The sequence below is a fragment of the Plectropomus leopardus genome, chromosome 12, assembly GCF_026936395.1.
Source record: "Plectropomus leopardus strain MGB_pleo_1.0 chromosome 12, ASM2693639v1, whole genome shotgun sequence".
NCBI lineage: Eukaryota > Metazoa > Chordata > Actinopteri > Perciformes > Serranidae > Plectropomus > Plectropomus leopardus.
The window spans coordinates 12,985,729-12,999,267 of record NC_142187.1 but is presented as its reverse complement, the minus strand read 5'-3'; the positions used below and the strand labels follow the sequence as shown (position 1 = coordinate 12,999,267).

General features: G+C 41.0%; 1 protein-coding gene across 4 annotated transcripts in view; it reads left to right on the top strand.

Moving 5' to 3' along the window:
* Nucleotides 1-13,539, top strand: part of dab1b (DAB adaptor protein 1b) — a 124,280-nt gene that overhangs the window by 82,321 nt on the left and 28,420 nt on the right. For all 4 annotated transcript variants that reach the window (XM_088085148.1, XM_088085151.1, XM_088085147.1 and 1 more), the window contains one exon: nucleotides 1,955-2,575. In XM_088085148.1, coding sequence (XP_087941274.1) covers nucleotides 2,506-2,575 — 70 coding nt within the window. In that variant the 5' untranslated portion in view covers nucleotides 1,955-2,505. The remainder of the gene's footprint in view (nucleotides 1-1,954; nucleotides 2,576-13,539) is intronic.

Here is a 13,539-nt window from a genome sequence, read left to right as displayed (position 1 = left end):
ATGGCAGGGTTGAAGGACCTGTCTGTGGGAGGAGAAGGAGGCAGATAGCTGTAGAGATCATTTTTGCTTAATATATATACATACAGGAATGCACATAGCTATGCATTTGTACGCTGAAAAAAAGGATACCTGAGAGGTTTCCCAAACCCACATTGCAAAAAACCCAACATATTTTCCACTTACCCCTAGCACATGTAGTCCCATTTGTGGCCTTAGCACTTTGTACATTAGTGTCCAGTGCCGTATGTAATAATATAGTATTTAAATGTTGGTTTAGCACTGGGCTGATATTTCTATCTTTTCGGGCAGACATTAGACACCTGTGGGATCAAAAAAAATACTTACAGTTTGTTGTTTATAATTTAGTTAGTATAGTTAAGTATTGTTTAGTATAGTTTGCAGGAGACTGCTGTTTGTGTCCTGTGTGAAACCAAAAGTAAATGTTGTGTAAGTCATGTAATGGAAATATTTATTTTTTACCCAAACCATGATCTTTTTCTCTAGTGGTTCTGGTGCCTAACTGCAAACCTTTTTATAACGTGAACCATGTGTTTAAAACCATGTCTGTTACTGTTACTTTCCAGTGTTCATATATGTTGTTTTAAGAGTCATTTTTTGCCATCTCTGGTTTCTTTTTATTAATAAAACCCTAAATAGCAACATGCCTTTATATATCACCTCTTTTTAAACTGGTCTAACAGTCATGTTTCATTTAAGGAGTCATTAGCAGTCAACTAATCCTTTTGTTTAGACATGAGGATGTGTTGGGATAAATGGAACCACTGAGGTATTTTTCATTTTATCATCCTAGGTTTTAAGATAAATATCTCTTAGATTTTTGTCACAACCACAACACAGTGGAGGTGGATTTCCACATTGAAAAGTGACATTTGAAAAATTCAACAGCAACATCTCTATCCAGAGACAGTGTCCTAGTTACTCTGGATAATCCACAATTCTCACTGTGATAGGCCCTAAGAATAGCTTTCTTAGGAACTATTTATTGATGGAGACAAGTTCCAATGAAAACTGCTCACACTGAGGTGTGTGGATTATCCTGATTTAACGGGGACACTTTTTATGGAGCATTGTCTCAAGCGGGGCAAAAATAACAAGGTACAGTAAGAGAGAGGATGGGCTGTTTGTAATTTGGGTGACCATTTAACAAGTCATCTCTCTGTCACTCACTGGAAGAGGCACAGCATTGAAATGATATGGAGTATCAAAATAACATGACTTGAAAAAAAAAGTTAAAATACATTTAAAATGACACTCAGATCACACTCATTCTCACCACATAGACTTACAATGTCGAACAATGTCAAACAGGATAATGCGTGCCCGGTGCTCGATGTGCAGCAGCTCTTTTCAGGCCGGGGTAAGCTGAAGGCCTCTTTCTCCAACAATGGCCCATCACCATGCCAACAGAAGCGGTGCCAGCCGTGGTGCCAGCTTGGCACGGCCCCCGTGTTAGCAGTGGATGATTCAAGGGCATTAAAGCACAATGTGGGGGGTTCCAGTTTATAGACGGCTGTGCCAGGATTTCCACCACAGTTTGCTTTGAAACACCCTGTCATTCATCGCTCTCTGCTACTTTCCCTCCTCTCGTGCCGCTGGCCTGAGCTGTGAGCGTTAACAATCCATCTTCTGAAAATTAGCTTTTTATGCACAGAAGCACCGGTCATGCTTTAACGTTTTGTGTTGACTGTACTTAAAGCAAAATATGTCACCACAGGTCTCCTTACAGATGGGCATGCGTTTTCTGCTCTTGTTAAGGATTGATGATCCAGAAGAGATAATAACATCTTTGTTGATTTGTTAAAGTGGTGCCTGCCATTTTGTGTTTGAAATTAATGTTGCAATGAGTGATCAAGGGGCATGTGTTTGTCGTTATTAATTTCTTAAGCACCGTCATCTTAACATTAACTGTCATCCCTGTCTCCTCGCCTTGCAGTGCTCAGAGCAAGTGACTGTGATGGGCTGTCGGACTGCATCTGAAGTGCTCCACCAAAGAATAATATCCACTCCTGACCTACTCTGAAGAACAATATTTGATTCAATCGATATTGCGGTCTCCCCCCGGAGGGAATTACTCCTGAGTAATAGGTGGACCCTCAGAAAAGAGCAACGGTGGACCATGTGATACTTGACCTTCAAGGAGAGAACTCAGGTACACTCCAGAAGATGTCAAATTTGATCTGAGGCTGCTCTCGAGAGGATCGCCCAGCTCGTGATTCAATCATCTTTTCATGTGTTGTTCAGCAAGACTCAAACACCATGGGCCAACAGTGACGGAGCCTAGTTATCAATGCCGGGTTTTCATTTATTGAGGAGTACCAGACATCTCATCATGGATTTGAATGAGATTTTCTGCTCCAAAGAGCGACTGTAAGAGAGACTGGAGTGTGGGGGAATTGGACACTGGGTGTTTGGAAGGATCAGCTAGTGTGCTGCTAACCCATGGTGGATCTGCTGTGAGCAGGACAAGGGACCCAGCAGTGGAGGATGTCAGCGGAGGCCGAGCTCCAGCCGGGTGTCAAAACCAGCCAGCGAAAGGAGTCCAGGAGGATCAAAGGTACGTGTGGTGCCACTTAGCAGACAAATGCATTGATGGACCAAATCTGCATTGTAAATTTTTCTGAGAAAAAAGTCTGATGTTAAAGCAGGGTTTGTACTGTCACCTTAAAAAGTCACGGAATTTGCAAATAGCTATTTCCTGGCCTGGAAAAGTTTTGAAAAACTAAATCTATCCTAAAAGGTTTTGAAAAAGTCATGGGAATGTTTCCAGGGGCTGTCGCAAATTTGAAAATTCAACAATCATTTCTGTTTTTGCAGTTTCTGGCTATGATAAAAGGTGTCAGTAGGTGAGATTCCATAAATCCTCATATTGCGCAAATTGAAATTGTGAATACAAAATATGCTTAATGGAAACACGTCAATTTAGAAAAAAACTCTTGTTTATCGCAAAAAAAGTTTTTACGCTTGCATGAGGTGGTCTTTCAGGAGATTTGAAAAAGCCATATTTCGTAAAGCTGCAATGGAAATACTTTGTTTGCTTTTATAGCTCATATGATGTACAACACCGGGTGGCAGTAATGCGACTTTATGGATGCCAACCGCCATTAAACCTAAAGAAGAAGAAAAAGTACAACAAAATCACATGATATTCTACAAACATTGCTCGGTATGTGTGGACAGAGGAAGAGAGCGAGATCTTCTGAGAGAACCGAGAACTCTTATACGAGACAAAGAAATTGGTTGCAATATAAATAAACATTAGCAATGTTTTGAACATCCATTACCATGCTTCTTGAAATGCTATCATAAGAGGAAAGTTGCGTAACATTGCGAGAGAAGTCGCATAATATCACTCGGTGAAAGCGCAGTCACCTTGCAATTGTGTTTAATCAAAATTTGGAAAAATATCACTCAGGTTTTGTGCAAATCTGTAATGGAAACCCATCTATTATGGTCATTTTTGAGGAAAACATGCACAAGGTGGAAGGCATGCTTTAAAGCAAAAAAGAAAAAAAGCCAGAATATGCTCTTAAAAAAATCGCCATTTTTTAAATCAAATGTTTTCTTTAAGAATCCCCCCCCCCAAAGAAATGGCCCAAAAGATTGTCTTTAGAAACTGCCAAAATGTTTTCTTCAAAAATCACCTTTTTTTCATCTTTAAATCACCAAAAATTTGAACATTTTTTAAAGAAACCATGCCCTCCAAAACCCACAGGCTCAAGCTATTTGAAACTGTTATCACCTAAGCCAAAATAAAAAACTTCCCACTGCTTAAAAGATTATTCGACATGCCTCCCCCTTTTTGCATTACCCCTTCTCCTCTCATAAATAACAAACACTCCCTTAGTTATTTTTAAATATTCAGTCAATATCCAGTTCATATCCTCTTCTGAATTCATTTTTTAAAAAAATATATATTTAAAAAAGCTACCATAAGGCAGTGAAAAAGAACTAATAAGGACTACTGAAGGTCATTGCAGAAAATCCGTGGTCTTGAAAATTTGCCTTAAATCATGGAAAAGTCATTGGAGTTTTTTGGTAAAAATGTGTATGAGCCATAAAGGAAAAGTACGCAGAAGCATGCAGAAAAGAGAGTCAGGACAAAATGGTTAAGTGGCGGTTTTCTCATGTTTGGCAGGCAGTAAACATAACTTTAAGTCATGTTTGGCTTGAGCTAAATAACGCTGGACTACATGGAGAGCAGCTTCACTCAGTCAAGCCTGTCGAGGGGCTTCCTGTCTCATCCCGGGGATCCAGATGTAGTAACAGCTACTCCATGTAGCCCCAGGGTTTGGTGGCACCATGATTTAGGTGTCATGGACAGGGTAATTCACACCCTGTCGCTTTGATGAACAGCATAAGTGATGTAATAGGACGAGGCATTCTCTGAAACTTCACTGGGAGATTGAAATGGGATTGAATTGGCTGAAAGGAGGAAAGAAGAGGAGATAGAGTGGTAGAAAGAATGAGATCCACAGGGAAGGGGGGAAGGATGTGAGCAAGAGGAGGATGCTGTCGCGTTTGCCCTCCCCTCTCGCCATCCTTTTTTTCCCCTCATTTCTTCATCTATGAATAAAGCCACTCCAGCTAGTCCAGTAAATCTGGCTTCTGCAGGCTGGCTGTAACGAGGCCGCGGGGCCAGGTCCTCTGTGGCTGTTTCACTGGCCCTGTCGGCTTGCTCAGATAAATGGCCAGGCTGGAGGAGGGCCCATTGATTTGAGTTAAGTGGAGGGGGGAGAGCGGAGGGAGGGAGCGATTACACACGTGGCCATGCGGCTCATTGGCGGGGGCTATCAGCACAGGCTATCAGCCCCATGTTAATCACATGTGCTGCAGGGACCATTGTCACAATCAGCAAAGATGCTATTTAGATCCATATAAATGGAAATGGGGGGCAACACAGTAAATGCATGCAGAGTGCCAGGCAGCACAGCTAGAAGTGTTTGTGAGCAGGATGGGTCCAGGTGAAGGACACCTCTGAGCATCATGTTGATGTTATGTATTTAGACAAAGCACTGTTCGCATTCATATGAGGTGTGATTTAAAAAATAAGGTTGCCACTGTTGATTTTTCATCTTGTCAACCATTCCCATGAAAAGACCCAAAATCAAGCATGTGTGTATCTGTTTCTGATTTCTGACGACTAATGGCAAAGAAGGCTCGCCCCCCTGGCTCCGTGATTGGATAGTGAAATTATGTTCCTGGTTGTACAGCCAAAGATTGGCTATAGACCCAATCACCATGATGTCATGCTAACAACAAAAGTCACTTCGGCATAGAAAACTGGTTACTGTTTTCAATTGTGGAGATATGTAAATTCTGCAAACTTCTACAAAAATGACTGTCTGTCTGAATGGAGTCTGATGTTTTAAATACAACAGCTTCAGATCCCCATTGGTAAGGGCTGCCCTACATCAAGGTAAACCGTGAAAATATTCTAAATATAGCATACACTGAAACTGATGTTGATTATTTCCGGAGGCCTTTTTTTAGGTGGCTTAAAACTAGTCAATTCAGACAAAGTTTGTTCTGTGCTGTTTGATTATAGGTACACGATGCGGCAGGTTTCTACCCAGAAATTATTGTAAACAAACATAATGATTCAGTTTATTTAGGTGGAAGTGTGAAATGTGGGACAAAAGTATTGGTACTTGAAGGTTTGATTTGTACTTGTAGATATGATTTGTAGTTGTAAACTTGCTGTTCACACATGCAGTCGAGTTCTGTTTCAACTTTTTTCACCCACAAACAGATGGATGTGCAACTGCAGACGTTTTGTATCTGTAAACCTTGTGCACTCACCTATTAGAAATGAGTGTGTATAAAGGTGGTTGTTAGCATGATGATACATTCATTGTTAGTTTTGTTCTCTTTATACCTCCAAATAAAGCAATAGCTGTAGCTGAAGGCATATTCTCTTCAGGTTGTATGTCCATGCATCCATCTGTCCGTCTGTCCATCTGTCCATCTGTCCCAGTCTTGTGAACATGATATTTTAGGACCGCTGTGATGTAATTTCTTAAAATTTGGCACAAAAAGCCACTCGCACTCAATAATAAACTGATTAGATTTTGGTGGTCATAAGTCAAAGGTCAAGGTCACTGTGACTGTATATATCTGTCTCATTCCTGTGAATGTAATATCTCAAGAACACTTAGAGGGAATTTCTTCGAATTTGGCACTAACGTCCACTTGGACTCAACAAACTGATAAGATTTGGATCACAGATCAAAGGTTAAGGTTACTGTGACCTCATCTGTCTCATTCTTTTGAACTTGATAACTCAAGAACACCTTGAGGGAATTTCCTCAAATTTCGTATAAATGACTACTTGGACTCAACTATAAACTGATAAGATTTTAGTGGTCAAAGGGTTAAGGACACTGTGACCTTGTGTCTATCTTATTCCTAACATGATATCTCAAGAATACAATTTCAAGTTCAAAACATGCCTGTTTGGATCAGGCCAATGGCTTGGCCTGTGGTATTGCTGCTTCCAGCTTTCTTGAGAACTGATCTTCCAAACAACTTCAGACTCGTCACTGCGGCTCTGTGGATCCAGAGTAGTACACCTGTCATGACATAGTTGCATCCCCCAACAGTGCTCGAGTAAAGGTGTCATTTATGAACAGTTAGCTTTGTGGGATCAGGCTGGAAACAAAAGCGCTCATTCAGAAAGTTACATCATTGTTGCATTAAATGTTTGAGCTTGCTGTAATGTAACATCTCTGGCTTTTCTTTCTTCAGCTGTTCTTTAATGTACTGTAGCGAGTTAGAGGAAGCTGTACCCAACATGCCTTTCAGTTGTGTAACAGGGGGTCCCCTCTCAATACACTACACAAAGTGCGCATAAGGCAGTACTGATGAATATGTCCCATTGATCTCAAGAGCTCATACTCAACCCTTCACTTTGTTGGGCCCTCACTAATACAGCCGCCAAGTGTGAAGTCCTTAGATGAGCAATTGATAAGAAAATTCAAGGACAGACATTCAGAATAGGATCCCTTCTGATTTAGTTAAATTTGTTAATGATAAGCTAATCTAGAATATCCACAGCCTTATCCTTTAATGCAGGTGCTGCTTTTTTAAAACATATTTTTTATTATTCTCTTAAAGAACATTTTTCAGAGGAAAAGAGAACAGTTCAGGTGACATGCACACACTATCTTGTGTTTTAGTTTAGAGATGTCATAGATTGTCATTCCTTTCAAAACCTTACAGCAGAAACTCTGACTGCCACGGTAAAGCCAAAGCTCCCCTCTATCCATCAACAGAATTGCTTTACATGCGTGACTTTGCTCTATCTCCATAGCAACTGTTGCTCTCCCACTGTAATCTGTGCAAAAAAAAAAAGATTCATTTCAAAAAGAGATACAAGGAATAGAGGAATAGAGGACAGAGAGACATTGAAAGAGAGGAGGAGAAGGACTGAGACACAGCAAACAGAAAGAGGGAGGGGAAAAAAAGAAGAAATCACCAGTCACCTCTCATACTGAATGTATGACATTGGAAAGATTGTAAGAGGCAGTACAAATAGTAACCATTTCGCCCTATTCAAACACTACTTCCCACATTTGACCAAATCATTTTCTGGTACGCTCATCCGGCTGTTCACCCCTCTGTGTCACCATGAATGTGGTAATAGCGCAGTGGAGCTCCTACCTAAAGAATGATCTCGCCCACCACCATCCAGCACACATCAATAACTCTACAGTGATTCAATGGTCTGCATTGACGATGTGCACAATGCCCCTCATTAACTCTGTAACTGCTTTCACGATCAGTCATTAAACCAAAACCTCGATCCGTTTGGTAATGCTGAAGTCGGGTGAAGGAATTTTGACATGGGCGCGGGTTGGACGAGGGAACACGTGCTGCTGTTAATGTTTGTAAGCGTGTGTCTGTGTGTTTGCTGAGGCTTATGAAAGTTATTTCGTGCACATGGGGGAGGCAGATGGCGGGGACAGATTTGCCTTCCTCAGACATCCATTCTCTTTACTGCTGCTTAAAGTCATCAGCCCCCTGCGCTGATAGGACGTACCTCGTGTTTTCATTTTAGGGACGTCAAATTGTCCTGTGCAGACAGGCACAAAATAATGGTTAACATTGTGCAGTGCATGTAGGTGAACTCATGACTGAGTATGCATCGCTATACACATTATGGCTAGACTCATTATAACTCAATGCAGTGCGTGTGGGGCCATCTAGTAGACAGGGACGATGACAGGAAGAGACAGGCAGACACATACACACTCGGAAAGGTTCAAAGGTTAAGCTGCCTTGATGCCCAGATCCCCAACAAAAAGTTTCTAGTTGCCAAGTCCTTATATCTGGAGGGGCACTTCTGACTCTCCATCTGTTGCCATCTGTCCCTTCACTGTCCCCATTCTAGTGTGGCAAGGAGGAGGATGCAACACTGTGATCACAGACAAGCCCTGAAACAGTATGGAGCAGGGCGAACAGTAATTGTTCTCTCCATGGTCCTGGTGCAGGGCCTGTGTGTCAGGTGGGTGATAGTAGTGTTTGATTTGAGGCCCTCTGATGTCCTGGCACTTAAATCTCAGCTTCATTTTCAAAAAAAAATTATGGTCAAGGTATGGTTAAGTCTTCGGTAGATCGTTTGAAAATGAGGGCAACAGAAGGCCTGTCACCGTGATTACATTGTTGTCTTACTGAATGATAAATGGACATGACCTTGATCATTTGGCTGACCTTGATAATGCCCATTGTTTTTACATGCCTGTTTGCTTACATAAGAATGTGGCCAACGTGGAGCTAACACATTTTCAAACCCAACTCCTCAAATACCAATGCTTTGTCAGTAGCCTTGCCAAGCTCCTAGGAAAGGAACAGTGTGGGGCTTTGAACCCAATTTTACACAGTGGCCAAAAGTGGAATTACACCGTCAGAGTCTGTCATGTGAAGCCATGAGCCCAAAAAGGCTTTTTCACATTGACTTACTTACATAATGCAAAAGATCATAGCACAGAAATAGAGCTTTTTTGGCTCAATGCACCACTGAACGGCTTTCATTAAAGGGGCCCACCTCCAATGCTGTATCCACTTCTCTTAAAGCATCCATGGACCCTGCACATGAAACTATGATGCCCTAAGTAGCCCTCCTGTATCGGTTTTAGATGCTCAAGGATGGCATATCAATTTCTGATACATGCATTGCATCTTTTCAGAATAAACATTTTTTTTTACAGTACATGTACAGTTTCCATTTGTTAAATGCACATGGTTTCTTTTCAAAGTAAACTAGGTAAAAAAAATGTTCTTAGGTTTACTTCCTTAGGTTTAGGCAACAAAAGCACAGGGTTAGATTTAGATAAAAAAAAACATTGTGGTTTGGCTTGAAATAAGTGTTTGTTAATGTAATGTAATTTCACTTGACAGGTCCCATATGCCATGTGACATACATCACTCATGTAACATGCTACACATTCTAGCACACTATGTTGTTTTCAGTCACTCGATTGGCCTTTGATTTCACACAGGAAATGAGCAGTGAGCTCCTGGCTGAATGTCTGGAGTTTGTTAGATCCATCCACCTCCCCTTCCATCCCACCTTCCTTGCCCATAGTATGGCAGTTCAAGGTACAAGGTACAAGATAATTTTATTGTCATTTTGCTTAAAAGTAGTTTTTTTTAAGTTGCTCATAGCCTCAAAAAATGCTATTGTCTGCTGCGTTTCATACTGTCACTACAGGGTGCTGTGGTGCTTTTCCATGTGAAGCCAACAGAGACTAACCAAGCGTCAGTATTTGACAAGTTTGGAGTGAGACCGGAGTAATTAAGCCAGAATAAACAGCTGGAGTTTTCAACAATTATAACACTTGTGTGTAGCGACTCTCCCTTTCTTTCTTTCTTTCTTGCGCACAAGTAAGCAAAAAACACAAAACAACACTTCAGAGACAACACAGTGTAGCTTACAGGTAGCCTGCAGCTGCACTTTTGGAGTAGAAGAGGCCAAGTCCTCATAGCTGTTAGTTTGCCAACACCTGACGACAAGCCAAGCAGTCCGTTGTTTGTAGTTTTATCTTCCAACAACTTTGTCCTTCCTGCTCTGTAAATCCACCTGCAAAGTGCCCAGCTTCAAGGCCGTCCATCCTGTGGAGCTAAGTGCAGCACACTATTTACCTCCACTATTATTGAGGTAAATGTGAACTTTCTGTAGTTTAGCTAAGCTTGTCTATTAGTCACAAGCGTATCGTCATTGTTATGCTATTAAAATATCATTGTATCAGTGACATAAAATGGTCTCCAAAAGACAACACTATCATTTATCGCAGTTATTTCTGGGACAGTATATCGTATATAAGGTGCAGGCGACAGGAAAATTTGGGAGGAACGAGAAAGTCCCAGGCTGGATTTTAACCCAGCATCTCAGACCACCAGGACTCCCAAACGGCAGGCATGTTGTCCCATGTGTAGGACACACTTAGACGCAGACTAACAGTAGACAATGCTGTAGGCATCCCTCTGTCAGACAAATTATAAGCATCAGGCTTATGGGCCTGAAATATTGTGAGGACCATTCAACCTTGGGTAATTGTAAATCCAGAAAGCCAGAGGAATATGTGTCACCCCCCCTCACATACACACACCTTCTCCCGCTCTCTTCTCCTTTCTTACAGTGTGTAACAACATGAAACAGCATGCCCCACAGCTCTTTAGTTTTCAAATACAGCACACTCGCTTGTCTTGATCTGAACCCTGAGCACGTAGCGTACGAGTTATGCCACTGTGTCAAGACTCTCATTCGGTATGCAAGGCCTACTTTTTAGAGGATCTGTGCATAAACCTCTAAATCTCTCCTGAAGTGTTATTAGGGGAAATGGCGCTCTGTATGTAAAGAAACAAATGGCACAGAACATCTGGTTAGAGCTCATCTGAGAGAGCCGCACTGAATTGGACCAATCGTGTTTAAAATGCAACTGGAGCAACATGCATTTTACATTACATTAGTGTATGAGTCAGTAAAATCTGGATGGAATACATAATACTGTATGAATAGACTACAGTCGCTGTATGAGGGATGCTTTGAATAAGGTACAGCAATAATTGTCGTAGGAGTCCGCCCTCTCTTGCATCTGTCCTGCAGGGTTTTAGCAAAAGCACATACGTACATAGCAGTGTCTTTTTAGTGAGTTTGTCATCACAGTGGGACTGTTCATTTCTCAACATGTGTGCTGCGTGCATGCCAGGCTGCGTCTGGTTAATGTGCAGAGGTACACAGTGGCTGTATATAAGACTCATTATCCTCTGGCTTGGAAACAAGTCTGAATTAGACCCAGATTTGACATTCACTTGCTTAGAGACTTTAATGACTTGAGCATCGTGGAGCCCTCCCCCCCTTTAGAGAATTGTGCCCTCATGAATTAGTGAGAGGGTGTGCATAGCCAAGACAAGTGCTTGCATTCAAACATTATGATGTTTTTTGCACAAGCCACGTAATTTGCTCTTTTTCAATATTTCTAATTTTACTTTTTGATTTTTCATGAAAATTGGAGAGATGGAAGAAGAAATACGGATGTGTTCAGGTATATGGAGTACGGCAAGGGCGTAGGTTTTGTTTGAACATTTAGGGGGGACACATATGAAACTGGATGGTTTTGGGGGTAAACCAGCAAAATTTTACACACTTAAAGGGATAGTTCTGATTTGATGACGTGGGGTTGTATGGGGTGCTTATTGATAGACAGTACATTACAAAACAGTAGATTTCAGCCGGCACAACCCTAGTTTGAAGAGGCAGGCTTGAGTTTGACAAGGAAGCTATGCAATGTAGTCCTACAAAGGGGTCAGCAACAAAGCATATTCTAGCCACCTTTAAAAATTCACACCTAAATACATATTATCAGTATAACTGTATGCTGTATTGAGAGGTTTTTTTACAGCTTTGTCTTGCTGTCAGATTGTGATTTTCAACAGGAAAATTAAGCCATTATTAGGGCTGTACTGGACTGGAATTATGCCAGTTGAATTGGATTTGGCTGCTCAATATGAATATTGGAAGATTCGTGTTGTTTTCTGTTCAAAGTTTTGAAGTTTGAAAAGGCTCCGTGGGACATTCAGTGTGACAGGTATTCACGTAATATAGTCAACATACGTAAGTGCACTAATGAGGGGTTGTAAATGTGCAACATTTTTTGCTGACACTAGACATCAGACTGTATCGTATTAATTTGCTGTGAGCTGTAAATTCACCACATCTAAGCAGAAGGTCTCTCCTCTGCACCGCTGCCTGCATGTCTGCACTTTCATGTATCAATGAGTAGTGTGAAAGTCATGAGCACTCACTCTGCAGCAAAATCTGGAAACAAACAATCCCGAGAGAACACTGCACAGCACGCCAACCAGCAAACAAAACAAAAACAAAAAACGACTGCTCGACTTGAAGCAGTCTCAGTCAACTGAGGGTCTCTGACTGATGATTTGAATCTGTGACTTTCAAGGGGCAGCCTTAACTGTTTTATCTCTCTGTTTAAACCCAGACTCTATTGAGAGAAACAGTGATTTAACACTGCTGAACACAGGAGCTGCTGGCCCACCACTGCCTTGATCAGTTATTTTATTTGTGTTATTGTTTGACTTCAGCTTTTAAAAGGATTATTTTGAATTCACCAAAGTCACACAATAAAACTTACTAACTAACTGATCAAAGCGGAGTTAGACCAGCAGCTCCTGTGTTCAGCAAAGTAAAATTGCTATTTTTTATCAATGGAGTCTGGTGGCTTTGACGAGAGTATGGATGGGGAACTAAAGCTGTTTGCAGCTTTCCTGTCAGAACAGGCTGTCTGACTGTAAGGTAAACTATGAAAATACTCTCAGTATAACATACACTGAAACTGAAATTGATTTTTTTAGGTGGCTAAAATATGTTTAATTGCTGACCTCCATGCATGGCATAACATTGCTTTGCTGCTGTGTCGGACTCCAGCCTGTTTTGCCAAACTTTTTTTCCTGTACCAGAATTTTAAATATATATTTCTAAGATTTACCAATAAGGGTTTCTGGACATTTTTTCTTATTTTTTATATCTAATAATTCCCCCTGCTACTTTTCAAATAATTGTCATCTTTAACTATTTTTGCGCAGTTTGGGGGATATTCTTGCCAATTTGCTCATAATGGGGGTTTTTTTTTGCATGTTTTTGGATAAATAAATTTAAATAAATTTAATTACAATTGTGTGCATTTTCTTAATCAGTTCATGGTGTAAATTTCTTTCATTTTGTCAAAAAAGATGTTCTCTGCTACTTTCCTGTTTTTATTAGTGGGGATAAATGCACATGTTCTAAATGATCAAGGGGACATGTACCCTGCATTCCCCCCAAAATCTACGCCTATCAAGTATGAATGGCAGTACTTTGTGTTTCTGGGTGGAATAAGGTCATTTGAGTGTAATGTGGTCTTTGAGTGCAGCCTGACAGTCTCTGTTAGGGATATTAAACCGTCTCGCACACAGCTTAGCCAGCCACTTAAATGTGCCGTTAACTGATGCACAGTGCTGGGC